This window comes from Chionomys nivalis, chromosome X (assembly GCF_950005125.1).
Source record: "Chionomys nivalis chromosome X, mChiNiv1.1, whole genome shotgun sequence".
Classification (NCBI taxonomy): Eukaryota; Metazoa; Chordata; class Mammalia; order Rodentia; family Cricetidae; genus Chionomys; species Chionomys nivalis.
Genome location: NC_080112.1, coordinates 137,608,389 through 137,626,036, shown reverse-complemented (window position 1 = coordinate 137,626,036; position 17,648 = coordinate 137,608,389). Strand labels below are relative to the sequence as shown.

General features: G+C 42.1%; 1 protein-coding gene across 1 annotated transcript in view; it reads right to left on the bottom strand.

Moving 5' to 3' along the window:
- Nucleotides 1-369: 369 nt before the first annotated feature.
- Nucleotides 370-17,648, bottom strand: part of Phex (phosphate regulating endopeptidase X-linked) — a gene marked incomplete at its 3' end in the record, with an annotated part of 39,299 nt that continues 22,020 nt past the window's right edge. The window contains exons 4-5 of the mRNA XM_057760796.1: nucleotides 1,343-1,429; nucleotides 370-596 (exon numbers count right to left, since the gene is read on the bottom strand). Coding sequence (XP_057616779.1) covers nucleotides 370-596; nucleotides 1,343-1,429 — 314 coding nt within the window. The remainder of the gene's footprint in view (nucleotides 597-1,342; nucleotides 1,430-17,648) is intronic.

Below are 17,648 nucleotides of genomic sequence, written 5' to 3'. Positions count from 1 at the left end.
TACTCTCTGCACATCTTGGAGCAGGGCATAATTCTAGATCCCAAAGTTCAGCTGAATTTTTTTACCTCACCCTTTCATTAAGCCGGCACGGATTTCTGCCTTTAGGAGAGCACCAGAGCTGGGGACTGTAGCACAGTTCGCAGAGTGGTTTCCTAGTGTCCATGAGCACTGCATAAACAAGGCGTGGTGATGCAAACCTGTAACCTCAGTACTCAGGGGGCAGAGGCAAGTGACAGGAGGTCAAAGTCACCCTGGGGTACACCGCAAGCTTGAGGACAGCGAGGGATACTTGAGACACTATATATAAACGAAAAGAAAAAGACACCCGGAAGGGTTAATCTCAGCATGAACAAGCAGCCCCGGCTATACCTTCAAGATGTGTTCATTGGACGCCTTGTCATCGGGGGACACGTACAGACGGATGAACACAGAATTGCTGTATTGCCCACGGAAGGCTGCCAGCGTCTGCAAGAGGCTGAATTTTCTCTCTGACCAAACCCCTTCAGGACCAATATTAGCTTCGAGCACAGGCCAGCGGAAAGGTGAATGCCGCAAGATGTGGAGCAGGGGCTTGGCGTCTGCTTTTTCAATCGCCTCTGAAAGGGAGTGGACACAGAGGGCCAGTTAGAATTGTAAGCTAGAAGCCAGGTACCATGGCTCAGCCCTCAAGTCCTGCCCTCGGGAAGAAGAGGCAAGAGGGTCAGAAATTCTAGGTGACCCTCAGCCACACAGTGATTGCTCAAAGCCAACCTAAGTATTTGCCCTCTCAGGTTTGTCTGGAGCCAGAACCGGCCTGGCTACGGATTCCAATTTTTTTTTTTTTTTTTTACTAGATACAATGAGCTTTTCCCTGCTGCCCTATCTAAATTTCTAATATAGGAACTGACACCCAAATAATCCAGTCACAGATAAGATCATTTTCTTGGGGCTGGAGAGATAACGCAGTTGTTAGGAGCACATGCTGTTCTTGCAGAGGAACCGAGTTCAGGTCTCCACACTCATGGCGGGCAGTACACAACAGCGAGAACCTCCAGCTTCAAGGGCTCCTCCAGCCTCACCTGGCCTCCATCTGTGCTCACGCAGTCGAGTGCACAACCCACATACATATATAAACATCAAATAGCAAAATCAAAATGTCTTTAAAAGATTATTTTCCACAGCAACAGTACAGATTCTCTAAGAAAGATCCATCAAAATCCAGTCTTTGAGACTTTTTATTACCTAAATAAACACCTTTAAGCATTGATAGAATTTCAGTTTTCTCTTCCTTAACAATGCCTTTAAACATTAATAGAATTCTGAGGTATAAGGACCATAAATATTTATTTTCCTTATTACTCACTCTCATTCATGCAGGATGAATAAAGGATTTTGGCTTTCTGTACAGCTTCGATGTCCCGCCTTCGACTAACCGGTTTCTCCAGAAGTGCTACGAAGGAGAAAATAGGATTCATTAGTATCTGCCTGTACATGATGTCAGATTGAAGGTCAGCCTCCAGAAAATTAAATACCAAGACAGACACCTCTGGAGAATACCGGGAGTGCAGACAGCAGGGAAGATTCCAAAGTGACTTGAGCTCCAAATAAAAACAACTGAACATTATTTTATCCAAGGTTCTCCTAACTCAAAAGAAACTGAATGCTCAACAGCCATCTGAGGCTAGACTTTCTGCAGGGGTTAATTTCTGCTGCCACCTACACAGAAGAAAACAGACTTCATTTATTAAAAAAACCAAAAATAATTCAGTCTGTTGTTTCTGTGCCAAGCAATACTCTCAATGGAGGTAATTTCATCTGGGTTAAGTTTCTTACCATTTTTTTTTTCATAACTCAGCCTCACAGGGAGGTCACCCGGAAGAAAATTTCTCATTACAAGTCTTATTTGGTATTGTGTAACACGTACATGAAAAAAAAAAAAAGTTCTCACAACAGGAAATAAAGAATCGAGATTGGAAAGCCTACCCAAATTGTCTGAAAATGTGCCCATTCCCACATGCAAAATCCCGAATAAGTAAGTGAGTCCATGTACAAAAACTGTTTGCCAGACCTTCTTGGAAAATTATTTTCTATTTATAAAATCATTAATAAGATAGTTTGAAGGTTAAAAAAAAACAATGGCTGTTGTCGCTCTTTTTTCACATAAGGAAAGAAGAAAGCCAGAACAGAGTGGAAACAAAATTCTTCTCAGGGAAGGGGGAGGGGATTGCACTTGACTTGAGAGCGTCGGTCCACCTTCACGAAGCCAAGTTGGTGAATCCCTAGGGTGGACTGCGGCCCCTTTGGCCCTGCCCATCTCCACTATGTAAGACTGCTTCTGACCGGAAACACACTTGAAATCCTCCAAAAACCAGCGGAGAAGATGGTTTATATCTTTCTCAAAGGCTTCAAGGCACAATGTACAATCAATTTGATAAAACACACACACACACACATTCCAAGGACTGACTTCTAAACCACAAGTTCCGCATTCCAAAAACTGCAATCCAAAGTTCTTGTCCAGGGTATTTTGTTTTTTTTAAGACATATTTTATTGTTTCCATGTGTCTTTGTGTGCGTGTGTGTGTACTTGTTTGCAGGGGCCACCAGAGGCCAGATGCCCAGGACACTAGACAGACCCTAGCAAACGAACCCCTGGTTGAAGGTGAACATTTTCAGCAACTTGTGTGGGGCATCTTGTGCATCGTCACAGCAAGAAACGTTGGGAAACTTGCTCCAGAAACAAAGAGGTTTGTTGTGTGGGGTTTTGTGTCTTTTTCGACAAAGTCCTCAAACCACATCCGTACGTTCTGCATTCAAGCCATCTCACCTGTCTTTCTGTGACATGGCTTACGCAGGTTACGGTCATCAGACTCTTGGAAAGACGCATTCAGAAGTAAATAATCCACATTGCATGGGGGGTTCTTAGTTAGGGTTTTATTCCTGCAAAGAGACACCATGACCGTGGCCACTCTCATGAAGAAAACATTTAGTTGGGGCTGGCTCACAGTTTCAGAGGTGGGCGATATTCTCAGCATAGGAAACCTCGAACCCAGCCCCCACCGTGATACACTTCGTCCAACAAGGCCACACCTCCTTAGTGCCACCCCCTCTGGGGGCCACTTTCTTTCAAACCACTGCAGGTTCTGGTGAGGTTTCAGTATTATAAACTCCCTGCAGGCTGCAAACATGACTCCCTGAAGGGCCAAGAAAGAAGCCATAGGAGCAAACATAAGCACTGGTCTTTAATATTTATTTGTGTGTGTTTCCGACGCATACGGTAACTCACAGGAAGAAGAGGACACACACATGTTGAACAGATCAAACCTAAAATCCTAACCATGCACAAATACCAATCATTTACACTGGACAAAATTCGGGTTTCTGTAACAGAATTTGGCTTTTCAAACAGATTTAGCTGATGCTAGGTTCTTTGTCCCGTCCTTTGTCGTCTTCTCTCGGCTTTCTCTCTGTACCAAAGCAGACAGAGAAGCACTGCTACGCAGACAGTGATGCGGCACTATTTTCTTTATCTCTGCGTGTGAATTAGTGAGACGAGGAATAATATCAAGCCTGGAGAGTCATTAATAGGCAGAAAATAATACCTGCCTATCACAGGCAATTATTCAAGTTGTTAAAATGTCTCCAGAATGTGGAAAAGTCTCATAGGTCACCAACACAGGCCTTTTCCAGCATGGCCGGTGTTGTTTAGTGGAAGATTTTCAATGCTTCCTACTCTTTCCTATAGGAAACAAAAATGCCAATTCATAGAATCTTAAGACAGCCTACATCAAACTTCAAATTTGACTGGAAAAAATTTTTCTTCTCAAATTATCTTAAAACTGTATATATTAAGCCAGGTAGCGGTAGCATAAGCCTTTAATCCCAGCATTTAGTAGGCAGGTGCATTTCTGTGAGTTCAAGGCTAGCCTGATCTACAAAATGAATTTCAAGACAGCCAAGGCTGCACAAAGAAACCCTATCTCGAAAAAACAAACAAACAAACAAACAAACTCAAACCAAAAAAAAAAAACAAAACAAAAAATCCTGCATATGGGAAGCAGTCTTCTCCTCACTAAGATCAAATAAAACCGGTTTCAAAAATTAAGGCAGCTAGATACAGTAGCTCAGACTTGTCACTCCAGCCCTGGGAAGGCTAAGACAGGAGAACTCCTGTGACTTTTGGGCCAATTTGAACTAAAGAGTGAAAAACATATCAAGATAAAAGGCTTGCAAGTCCCACAGATATGAGCTCCAGTTTCAGTTTGCTGATACCTCCTAGCTAGAATGGAGGCACGTTATTTAATGTCTCCAAGGTTTTGGCGTTTTTGTCTGCAAATTTGGATTACACTATACACCCCCAGGGTTGGTGACGATTTTCAAACTTTAACGCATCGAGAATTTCTAGCTCAGAGCCCAGGCACTTGCTGAAGTCAGCGGTGGCTGCGGGCTGCGGATGCGGCTCAGTTGGCCGGGCACTCGCCTCACATGAAAGAGGCCCTAGGTTTAATATCAGCACAGAATAAATTGGGCATGGTGGCACATGCCCGTTCTTTCAGCACTCGGGAAGGGGGAGTAGGAAGATGGAAACTTCAAGGTCATCCACGGGTACGTAGCAAGCAAACGGAGAGCCTATCTCTCAAAAAAGACAAAACAGAGGGGCTGGAGAGATGGCTCAGAGGTTAAGAGCACTGGCTGCTCTTCCGGAGGTCCTGAGTTCAAATCCCAGCAACCACATGGTGGCTCACAGCCATCTGTAATGAGATCTGCTGCCCTCTTCTGGCCTGAGGGCATACGTGGAGGCTGAACACTGTGTACATAATAAATAATCTTTTTTTAAAAGACAAAACAAATAAACAAAAACAAAAAAAAAAAAACCTAGTAGCTTAATCTGGAAGACAGACCAAGTTAAGCGTATCAAAAAGTGGATTGGTATCACTCTTCCTAGTGTGTCCTCCTCCGGTTTCAGGTATGGCGGCTATCAAGATCCTCCCTTTCTCTGCGTTGGACGCTGGCTCAAAGACCCCGCTGTAGACACTTTGCAGAACCCTGCGGTTCTGCACGTCTCCTCTGCTTCCATAGCACAGAAAATGCCGGGTGGCCGTTAGTCCTTAGTGATCTCAAAGCTGCTTGGCTTATGGGCTTCATCCTGGACAGCAAGGCCCTGCTTTTCCAAATACAAACGTTTTCAATCCAATTACAGTGTGTATTCAAGAGATCATAATTTGAAAGGGTTCTGCAATGTAAACGCACAGAAGTAAGCAAGATTGTTACCTGGTTGGGGGCAGTGATAAGGATTCTGAATGGCTATTTTAGCTTGGACAGAAGAGCTGGTTATGCGAAGCAGTCTTCTGCCGAGCCTCACCTCCTCGTCCATTGTTTGCTCAACTCTGTCTCACAGTACTTGCATAATTTAACTTTTTCTTTGGATTTATAAAAGACCCTCCTACAGTCTCCACATCTCCCATTCTGTAGTTCTTATTTTCTTCCTGGTATCTTGCGATGAAGTGAAATTTCAAATTTTAACGTAGTTCTGTTTCTCCCTTTCTGCCTCTATGATGAATACCATTTGTTATTTTTTTTTTTAAAAAAAATCTACCCCCAAATCACGACAATGCCCTACACTTTCATCTAGAATCTTCATTGCTTCATATTTATACCTACAGCCCATTTATAATTTCTTTTTGTCCATGATGTGGACAACCAAGGTTGGCCTTACCGGGGATGAATCATGAAAAAGGTTTAATAAGTAAGATATATCGGTCAATTCTTCTCAAATGATATCACCAGATACATTTCTGCCACCCACTGAGCACAACAACCCTCTATGAGGGACGCCACAGCCACCAGACTTGCCTAGGATCTAAGGTGGGCACAGCAAGCAAAGAACAGATCGCCTACCCTCCAGAGACAAGACTAGGCGTCAGGACCACAAAATATCTCCAGTATCATCACTCCTGATGCCTTGACCCTAGTGAAAAAAAGCCACAAACACGAACAGCCAAGACAATGTGCCTCCACCGAAAGTCAGTAACTCCATTACAGCAAAACCATGAAAAGCGGCCTGGCGTCGTGCATGTCTGGGACTTAAAAATAAGAGGAGGTGAATCGATGCCTTAATTAAGTCTGTGAAACATAAACAGTTGAGTAAAATAATAAAAACAATTCAAGATGCGCAAGTAGAATTCAACAAAAAATGCCAGCACTCGGGAGGCAAAGGCAGAAGGATCTCTGAGTTCAAGGCCAGCCTGGTCTACAGAGAGAGTTCCAGGAAGGTCAGTGCTACACAGAGAAACCCTGTCTCAAAAAAAAGAAAAGAAAAAAAGGAAAAAGAAAAGAAACGGGATCATGAAAGAAAAAGAAATAAAAATTTAAAAAAGAAAAAGAAATAAAAATTTAAAAAAGAAATAAAAATTTAAGAAGTCAAAGACGTCAGTGGGACACCCCTCAATCATCAGCCTCTAAGACAAAGCAGAGAGAGTCTCAGGCATTGTAGATAAGGAGAAGAAATGGATAGAAAATGTTAAATCTAAAATGAACTTTTAAGATCTATACGTAAAACATCCAAGAAATCTGGAACACTAAGAACAAATCTATGAATAATAGAATAGAGAAAGGAGAAGAAACCCAGGTCAAAGGCACAGAAAATACTTTTAGCATAGAAGAAAATTTTCCTAACCTAGAGAAGAAGATGCCTATCAGGGTACAAGAAGCACAGAGAACACCCAACAGACTGGTCCAGAAAATAAATTCTCCATAACACATACTAATCAAAACACTAAATGTACAGAATGAAAAACATTAAAAGCTGCAAGGGAAAAAGTCCAACTAACATAAAAAGGCAGGCCTATAAGAATTACACCGGACTTCTTAACGTAGACTCTGAAAGCCAGAAGGGTCTGCGTACCCCAAGACACTACCGACGCCAGCCCAGACCACCATACCCAGCTGGACTTTCAGTCACCATAGATGAAGAAAACAAGATCTTCCGTGATAAAGTCAATTCAAGCAATATCTATCAACCAATTCATCTCAACGGAAGGCATCGGAAACACAACTCAAGTCTAAAGAGACAAACTACAACCAGGAAGACATGAAGAATAAATGATTACAGACCAGCAAATGAAAAGAGGGAGAAAAGCTAAAACAACAAAATAATAAAATTCTATAAACTGCTCATTGATAACTCTCAGTGCTGATGACCTTCAATCTCCAATACAAAGACACAGACTAAGAAGCAGGTTAGAACACAGGATACGTAATTCTGCTGCATCCAAGTCGCGTAAACAGAGAAATGCTGGAGGTAAATAAGGTCCTAAGTCAAATGGACCCAGCAGATACAGCGTGCGTCACCCAAACACAGAGCATATTTCCTCTCAGCCCCACACTGAACTTTTTCCAAAATTAACCACATGCTTGGACACAAAGCAAGGCTCAACAGACATAAGAAAATTAACACCCTGCATCCCTTCTGACCACCCCAGATTAAAGCTGGAGATCAACAACAAAAACAGAAAGCTTATGAACTCGTGGAAAATTAACAACTTGGGGCTGGAGAGATGGCTCAGGGGTCAAGAGCACCGGCTGCTCTTCCAGAGGTCCTGAGTTCAAATCCCAGCAACCACATGGTGGCTCACAACCACCTGTAATGAGGTCTGGTGCCGTCTTCTGGCGCGTGGGCATGCACGCAGGCAGAATGTTGTACACATAATAAATCAATCTTTAAAAAAAAGTAAAATTAACAACTTACTACTGAATAAAACTGGGCCAACACAGAACTTCAAAAATAATTAAAGACTTTCTAGAATTGAAGGAAAATGAACATACAACACACCCAAACTCACAGGACATGACGAAAGCGGTTGTAAGAGACACATTCATACCATTAGCTGCTATTACAAAACTTGGGGAGATCCCACTTTAGTAACTTAACAGCATACTCCAAAGCACTAGAACAGTGGTTCTCAAGTTGTGGTTTGCAACCCGTTGGGGGTCAATCGACCCTTTCCCAGGGGTCACATATCAGATATTTTGCATATCAGATATTTATATTATGATTCATGACAGTAGCAAAGTTACAGTTATAAAGCAGCAATGAAAAGAGTTTTATGGTTGGAGCATGAGAAACTGTGTTCAAGGGTCACAGTATTAGCAGGTTAAGAATCACTGCTCTAGAATAAGAAAAAGTAACATTCAAAGGGAATGGGAAGCAGAAACAAATTCAGAGCCAAAATCAATAAAATAGAAACACTAACAAACAATACAAAGAATCAGTAAAACTAAGAATTGATTCTTTGAGAAAATCAGTAAGATTGGCAAACCCTTAACCAAATCAACTCAAAGACAAAAGGGAGATCCAAATTACTAAGATTTGATAGAAAAAGGAGGAAATTACAAAAAAAAAAAAACAACAACAACAAAGAAATCCAGATCTGACATCTTGTAGATGTGGAGAGTGTGGGAATCCTTGTCTTGTTCCTAATTTTAGTGAAAATGCCTGGAGTTTCTCACTGTTTAGGTTGATGGTGGCTGTGGACTGTAAATCTCCTTCATTATGGTAAGGTATGTCCCTTGCATCCATAATCTCTCGGACTTTTATCATGATGAGATATTGGATTGTCTGTATCCAATGAGATGGTTTTTGTCCTTCAGTCTGCTTATATGCTAGATTACGTTCAATTTATGTACGATGAACCATCCCTGCATCTCAGAGATGAAGTCTACTTGATCATAGTAGATAATATTTTGTATATATTCTTGTATTTGGTTTGCAAGTATTTTATTAACAGTCTTTGTATTTATGTTGATAAGGGATATTTGTCTGTAATTTTCTTTTGGGGTGGGTTTTATGTGGCTTATATATCGGAGTAATCATGAAAAGAATTAGGTAATGTTCCTTCAGTTTCTATTTCGCAGAATAGTTTTAGAAGTATTAGTGTTAATTCTTCTTTGAAGGTCTGATAGAATTCTACACTGAATCTTCTGGCCTTGTGGTTTCCTTCTTGAGTGGGGTGAAGGGAATTTGGGAGACTTTAAACTACTGTTTCAATTTCACTAGGGCTTATGGGTATGTTTAAATAGATTATTTGATGTTGCTTAACTTTGGTAGGTTGCATATATCAAAAAAATGTATCCATTTCTTTTAGGTTTTCCAGCTTGATAGAGCAGAGATTTTTTTTTATTATAAACATGCTTTATTTTGTAGACAGCAAGTAAACAGTAATTTTTTATTAGATTTTTCTTAGTTAAAACAATTAACTTAAATATATTTGTCTCATCTTCTTCCTCTCCCCCAAGTCCTTCCAGATCCGCTTCCCATCCCTACCCATGTACCTTTAAGTTCTTTCCCAAAACACAAACAAAACCCCAATACAATAACAAGACTCCCCTGAACCAAGAAAATGAAATAAAACACCAACCCCACCAAAAAAATTTAAAAAAAAAAAAAAACACCAAACTGCAAGCAAATAAAAGTCCCCACAAATAAACACTGTGCTGTCCATTATATGTTGGTCAAATATTCCGGTGTCAGTCCATTGGAGAAATCTGACTTCCCTCTCCTAGGTTTTCATTCATTCATTCATTTCATAAATATAACAAAATAAAATATAATAAGGTAAAACAAAAGCTACTAGTCTGGAGTTTGACAAGACAAACCAACAGAAGGAAAAGAACTCAAGACAAGGGACAAGCATCAGAGAGCTACTCATCCACACACTCAGGATTCTCATAAAAACACTGAACTGGAAGCCTTGCTGTAGATCTATCCAGGCACTGTGCGTGTGGCTTCAGTCTTTGACCTCATGTGAGCTTTGTCAATGCTGATCTGGAGGGCCTGAAAATAAACATTCTTATGAGTCTCTGGACTTCCTGTCTGTTGTATCTCTAATTTTATTAATTTGGAATCTCTCTGTGTCTTTTAATTTCACTAAGAAGTTCCTTTGTTATTACATGGGGCATGGTATGAGTTTCTGGTGGGTCTTTTTCTTGTTTTTGTTAAAGACAGAGAGAGAAATGGCACAGTTGGATAAATGAGAAGGTAGAGGAAGTAGGGTGGATCAGGGAGGACTTGGGGAGGGAAAATCATAACCAGAATACATTGTATAAAAATTTTGCAACTTAAAAAAAAAATCTGTAAAACAAAGACACGTTATAAAGATCAAAAGCTGGCGTTGACTATAGTTATTGTTGATCACAGTCAAATCTGAAGCCCCAAGGCCTAGAGCTTGGTGCACAAAGCTAGTGCTTAGCAAATACTGCCTGAGTTAAATTTCCGAGAAGAAAAGGCAGAATTTTTCATTCCATTGCACAAGACGTGCAAAAAGCTAAGCTGACGACCTTTATCATTTCTTGCCATCATGCGCAATATCCTGGCCACGTGGCTCCATAATCTCTGGGCTTGTTCACGTTCCGGTCTGTATCATCCAAGACCCTATTCACCTGTTTCCATGGACAGCAGTGTGATTTTACCAATTGTCGCATCGTAGTCGCCTGTTTTCAATGCTCTGTCTTTCAGAACTTGGAGGAAAGCGTTTCACGTCCCTTTTAACTTGGAAGTCCAGGGAACGTCTACCTTGTCCGCTGGGTTGACTCCTCCTATTCAAACGGCATTTATTGGTCACTGTGGAACTAGGAAGGAAATCTCAAAGGATGCTGAGATTCCTGAGGACACCACAGTACCCTTGTGAGTCCGAAGTTCACGAAAGGCACAGACAGTTGAGGTCAGTCACTCCACGTTTGTAACAGTTAGGAACTAAACAGTGAATATAGCCTTCAATTTTCCAACTGCTCATGCAAAAGTTCAGGTACATGAGTAAAAATTTGCCAAGAATCTTGCTACTGAACTGAGACCATAGAGCCACAGAGAGCTTTACAGGGCTCCTCTGTTCTATTCTTTCTTTATCTCACATGAGATGTCTGAGAGTTCCCTGAGCATCATGTACTCTGAAAGGGATCCTTGGGCTGTTAAGAAACCAGTGAAAGCAACAGTCACAAATAGCATAAAATATCTCGGAGTAACTCTAATCAAACAAGTGGGAGACTCGTATGACAAGAACTTTAAATCTTTGAAGAAAGAAATTGAAGAAGACACCAGAAAGTGGAAAGATCTCCCATGCTCTTGGGTAGGCAGAATTAACACGGTAAAAATAGCAACCTTACCAAAAGCAATCTACAGATTCAATGCAATGCCCAGCAAAATCTCAGCAAAATTCTTCACAGACCTCGAAAGAGCACTACCCAACTTCATATGGAAAAACAAAAAAACCAAGGATAACCAAAACAATCCTGTACAATAAAAGAACCTCTGGAGACATCACAATCCCTGACTTCAAACTCTACTACCGGGCTCCAGTACTGAAAACAGCCTGGTATTAACATAAGAACAGACTGGAGGACCAACGGAACCGAATAGAAGACCCGGATATTAATCCACACATCTTCGATCACCTGATTTTTGACAAAGAAGCAAAAAAATACATCAAATGGGAAAAAGAAAGCATATTTAACAAATGGTGCTGGCATAACTGGATATCAACATGTAGAAGAATGAAAAGAGACCCATATCTGTCACCATGCACAAAACTCAAGTCCAAATGGATCAAAGACCTCAACATAAAGCCAGCCACACTGAACCTCATAGAAGACAAAGTGGGAAGTATACTTGAGTGCATTGGCACAGGGAACCACTTCCTAAATAGAACCCGAGCAGCACAGACACTGAGAGAAACAATTAGTAAATGGGACCTCCTGAAACTGAAAAGCTTCTGTAAAGCAAAGGACATGGTCAACAAGACAAAATGGCAGCCTACAGAATGGGAAAAGATCTTCACCAACCGCACATCAGACAGAGGTCTGATCTCCAAAATATACAAAGAACTCAAGAAGTTGGACACCAAAAGATCACATAATCCAATAAAAAAATGGGGTACAGACTAAACAGAGAACTCTCAACAGAGGAATCTAAAATGGCTGAAAAACACTTAAGGAAATGTTCAACATCCTTAGTCATCAGAGAAATGCAAATCAAAACAACTCTGAGATTCCACCTTACACCTGTAAGAATGGCCAAGATCAAAAACACTGATGACAACTTATGCTGGAGAGGTTGTGGGGAAAAGGGAACACTCCTGCATTGTTGGTGGGAATGCAAGCTGGTTTTGGATGTCAGTGTGGCAATTTTTCAGAAAATTAGGAAACAACCTTCGTCAAGACCCAGCAATACCACTTTTGGGTATATATCCAAAGGATGCTCAATCGTGCCACAAGGACATGTGCTCAACTATGTTCATAGCAGCATTGTTTGTCATAGCCACAACCTGGAAACAACCTAAATGCCCCTCGACTGAAGAATGGACAAGGAAAATGTGGTACATTTACACAATGGAGTACTACACAGCAGAAAAAAAATAACGACAGCTTGAATTTTGCAGGCAAATGGATGGAGCTGGAAAGCATTATTTTGAGTGAGGTAACCCAGGCACAGAAAGACAATTATCACATGTACTCACTCATAGGTGGTTTTTAAACATAAAGCAAAGTAAATCAGCCCACAAATCACAATCCCAGAGAACCTAGACAACAATGAGGACCCTAAGAGAGACATACATGGATCTAATCTACATGGGAAGTAGAAAAGACAAGATCTCCTGAGTAAATTGGGAGCATGGGGACCTTGGGGGAGGGTTGAAGCGGAGGGAAGGAGAGAGGCAGGGAGGGGAGCAGAGAAAAATGTATAGCTAAATAAAATCAATTAAAAAAAATGAAAAAAAAGAAACCAGTGAATGCTGGAGCCATTTGCTTAATTTGCTCTTGAAAACTTTCACATCAACTTTACTAGGGTAAATTCTGAAATTTCATTTAGATTATGCCAATACTTCTCCTTTGGAAATCCAAGGATTTCTCAATTCTAATGAGAAAAACAACATGAAAATTGAAAACTTTGGAACACCAAAACCACACACACACACACACACACACACACACACACACACACACACACACACTATATGCGTATATAATCTTTATAACTATAGTACCATGGCCTGATTTCTCTTTGGGCAATGCTTAAAAGCCGCCTTTAGATGGGCCATGATTGAATGTTGCCTCTAACTTCACTATTTTTAGCTCTTGTTGATTTTCCAGGCTGCAGACTTCAAACCAAGCCTGCTTTCTAGGCTCCTTGGCTTAGTCACTGTACTGATTTATATTTTCACCTTTCTAACTCAAAGCAGCATGGACGTTAAAGCGTTATACAGTTAAACATGGAGAGCAGATCAGCTCTGAAAGTCCGATATTATTCCCTTTAAAAAAAACCCTCAAGTTAACCGGGTCATGGTCCATGGAGCCTACGGCCCTCATATTTTACACAAACGGCTTTCCAGTTCCTTAGCCCTGCAGCCAGCCGAGCATGAGATTAACTGAGTCTGCTTGACATACTGAAAAGACAATAAGAACCGATATTTCTCATTCTTCTAGAAAACTTCTACCAAACTATAGGGAGAGAAACTGTCAGAATGATTTTCTCTGTCCATTTTTTATGACTATCTTAAAAGTAATAATTTTTGGTTAGCCTCGGCTCAAGTGAAAGGGGCAAGGATGACTTTAGGAGGATTGAAAACTTCTAACTCATTAATCTAAATCATAGGTTACCAAATAATACAAAATACCTCCTTTTAACACAAAGGACCTCTTTATCCGGAAGAAAATCAATTTTAGAAAACTGCCAGATACTACAAAACTCTGATGGAAAGTAATTATTTTATTATGTTCACTTATAAGTGAATTAATTTATAAAGATTATACTTATCAAGGTTACAGTTAAAATAATTTAAATTTTAGCAATGCTCTTTGATAGCACAGTATTACAATGGATCTGCCAATATGATATTTAAACTCAGGAAAATAACTTTCCTATTTCGATAATTCAGTGTAAAGCCTGCTCTGAAATTGAAGCCATTAAAATCCACCTTCAGTTTCACCTACAATAAAAATTCTAGCTACGTTTTATTCTCCTGCCTTCTATTTCAGCCTTCCTAGGCAGAGGCCAAGTACAGTTGCAAACTCCTTGAGGTGGTCCATCCTGAGTAATCCTGACATAGCCAAGGACCCAATAATGGTACTGTGGATTAGTAAGCATCTCTGCTGTGCCCACTATATTGTTCTTGACCAGAGTTAACCTCCCAAGCACCCTTAAGATACGTATCATCAATCCTACTCTGCAGGTTGAAAAAAAAGTTAAAAAAAAAAAAAAACTCTTAAACCAAGGTTTCCCTTCACAACAAGCTCTAACCCAAGCCATTGCTTTCCAAAATTGAGTGGGCGTCACCATTAGGAGAGATTAAGGCGCAGAGAGCTGGGTCCTTTCCGAGTATCTGATTTAGTCGATCTGAGGTGGAGTCTAGGATGCACTTATTTTTTGTTGTTGTTTTTTGTTTTTGTTTGTTGGGGTTTTTGTTTTGTTTTTTTAAGACAAGGTCTCTACGTGTATACCTGACTGCCCTGAAACTTGCTCTGTAGACCAGGCTGGGCTTAGACTCAGAGATCCGTCCACCTCAGCCTCCCAAGTACTTGGGTGAAAGGCGTGTGCCACCACCGCCTGGATGATTTCACACTTCTAGTGAACTCCAAGGTGAAGCTGAAGTTGCGGGAGCAGAGAACACACTTTGAGAACCCCCACTTTAAACCAACCACACTTATCAGTCAATAATTCCTGATATCTAGAATTGTATCCCACTCAAGATCAAGTAAGGTTGTTTTAGCTTCCTTTTGCTCAGTCCACACCTCTATTTCTTTATTGGTTTTGTTTGGTTGTGTGTGTGTCTGTGTGTGTGCGTTTGTGTGTATGTACATGCTCACGCCTACGCCAATGGATGTGTGTATATGCAAGGTCACAGGTCATAGGATCACTCCCAACATCACTTCTTTGACATCATCCATCTTTTCGTGTGTATGTATCTCTGTGTGTGGATGTGTTTACACATGTGAGTGCCGTGATGCGTACGTGGAGGTCGTACGGAAACCTTGAGTGTTGATCTTTGCCTTCCATTTTGTTGTTCTCCAGGGTGTACCCTGGCCTACCTGGCCCATGGACTTCTAAAGATCATTTCTAAGGAAATAATCATCCATTCGTTCAGTAGCTTTGATTCTAGAAAATTCTCCATCTCTTATATTAAACTTAATTAACACTCGCCCTACCACACCTGCCCAGATTTTGCACGGTGTCTTGGTCACTTTTCTATGGCCGTTCCACCATGACCAAAACGACTTACAGGAGAGTCTGCGAGGGCTTACAGTTCCGGAGTGTGAAGCCACGACGACCATACCAGGGAACTTGGCAGCAGGCAGGCTCCAGGCGCAGCCACGAGGAAGAGAGAGAACTACACCTGGGAGCGGTGTGGGTTTTTGAAACTTCAACGCCCACCTCCAGGGACAAACCTCTTCAACAACAACAACAACAACAACAACAACAACAACAACAACAACAAAGACTCTGAATCCTTCCGAACAGTCAGTGTTCGATTACATGAGCCCACGAGGGTCATTCTCATTCCAAGCACAGCACATGGGCTCTGGGGGTCTAAACTCAGGTCCTCACATTTGCACAACGAGTGCTTCCCCAAGGCCACCCTTCTCGTTTTTTTGAGACAGAGTCTGTCCCTGGCCTAGAACTTGCCAAGTAAATTAGGCAGTAGGATTCAAGGCAAGAATTTTACCAACTGAGCTCTCCTCTCCCCCGCCCCGGGTTTTTTTTCTGCTTTTGTGGTCTTTGGGTATATGAGGGGGTATTGTTTGTCTGGTTTTGAGGCACGACCTCTAGTTTTTAAATTCTCTATGTAATCAAGAAGGACCTTGAACTTGTGATCTTTCCACCCTCTGTCTCCACCTCCTGGTTACACAGGAGTGTGTGTGTGCACCAGCACGCCAGATCTTAACCAGTGCTGAGGATCGAGCTCGGGTGTTTGTGCTCCAGCCCAAGCCCTGCAACTCCACCTGAATCCAGTTCCAGTGTTCTCTGAGGAGAGCACGAAATGGTTTGTTTCGCCTTAGGAAGTGTCTGTCTCCTTGCCTTTTGATCTTAGTTCCGCAGATTTTCCAGTCCCTGATTTAGAAACATCCTTTCTTAAAAGCAAACTGCAATGGGGGTTCGAGGGGAGGGCCGATTTACTGGTTTGCGTGGGGATGATCTATGCTGTACCAGAAAGATTTCCAAAAGAGAAAAAAAATGACATAGGACATCTGTTTTCAATTCTAGCTCATATAACAACCTATGGGGGAAAGAGGGGCATAAATAGGTTGCACCCCAAATCCTAAAAAGTATGAGCTGCAGACTTTGTGAGTCTTCTCTCATCTATGAAAGCAGCTTCAAAAACACTGTAAACGCAGGTTTAAAAACCACATATCCTAACTAACCCCTGCTTTGACGTCCACCTAACATAAGGAGGTGAGCGGCGGATGGGTTCTATTCCTGGATTTTCAGACAATCACGTGAGATCCAGTGAGACCGTCTCTTGAAAACTGGGTTGCTGGCAGCGGAGGGCTGCAGGACGTATTATTCCCTGTGTTTCCCTGTGCAGACTCTTCTCCCCGCAAGGCGAGGAAGCAATGAGCCCGTGAGCATCACTGGGCAACGCCCAAAGGTCCGAGGACTGAAAGGCTGTGTGCGACCTCCCCACCACGAGATGCTCCGACGGCCTCCCCAGCAGATGCTGCCTGGCTAGCTTATGCCCCAAAATAACGACACACAAACTGTATTCTTTTAAACACTGCTTGGCCCATTTCTGTTCATGTGTGTAGCACCCCAAGGAGCGCTTACCGGGAAGATTCTAGCCTACGTCCATCCTGGGTCGGAGCTTCATCGCGTCTGCCGGGGAGAGGGGAGCATGGCGTCTGCTCCAGAGAGCAGAGCTGTCGAGTCTGAGCTCACTTCCTCTTCCTCCCAGCATTCTGTTCTGTTTACTCCACCTATCTAAATTCTGCCCTATCAGATGGGCCAAGGCAGTTTCTTTATTAGCCAATGACCTTCCTCCATCATGACATGAAGGAAAAAATAAAAGAGAATCAAAACGCTTCACAGTTGCCTTCGTGGGAATGGGCACAAAGGGGTCTGTGTGCTTCATCGGGGCTCTGGGTGCGACATTTACAAATGGCTTCCCATTGCCTTAGGATAAAGTCTAAGGCCATGACACTTTTCCTCCAAGGGCGGCATGCTCTGCACCTTCCCTCCTCTTCGCTTTTGTCTCTTAGCCCCTTCCCTTCCAGGTCAGAGCTCGGAGCACGCGGAGCTCCCTGCATCTCCTCAAAGGCACCAGCTGCACAGAGCCTCCGCTCCTGCAGCTCTTTCCGCCCGGGTTAAAATCGGAGACATCCGAGAGGGTAGACCCATAATCTGTGGGGACAAATTATACGGCTGGAGTGGTTTGGGCGAGCCACATAATTTCCTTGACCTTCGCTTCACCGGATGTAGGGCAAAGACGAGAATAAGCAACGATGGCTGCCGACATCCCAGAATTAGACTAGAGACTGAGGGCACAATGATCCTCTAAAGAAACAAACGGTATAAAAAAAAAATATGCTGGGGCCTTAGGGAAATGAGTTATAAATTTAGAGTGGGCCAGCGGGTAGTCGAAGCAGTTCAATTTGGAAGTTAATCTAAACAGCCCCGATAGGAAGTC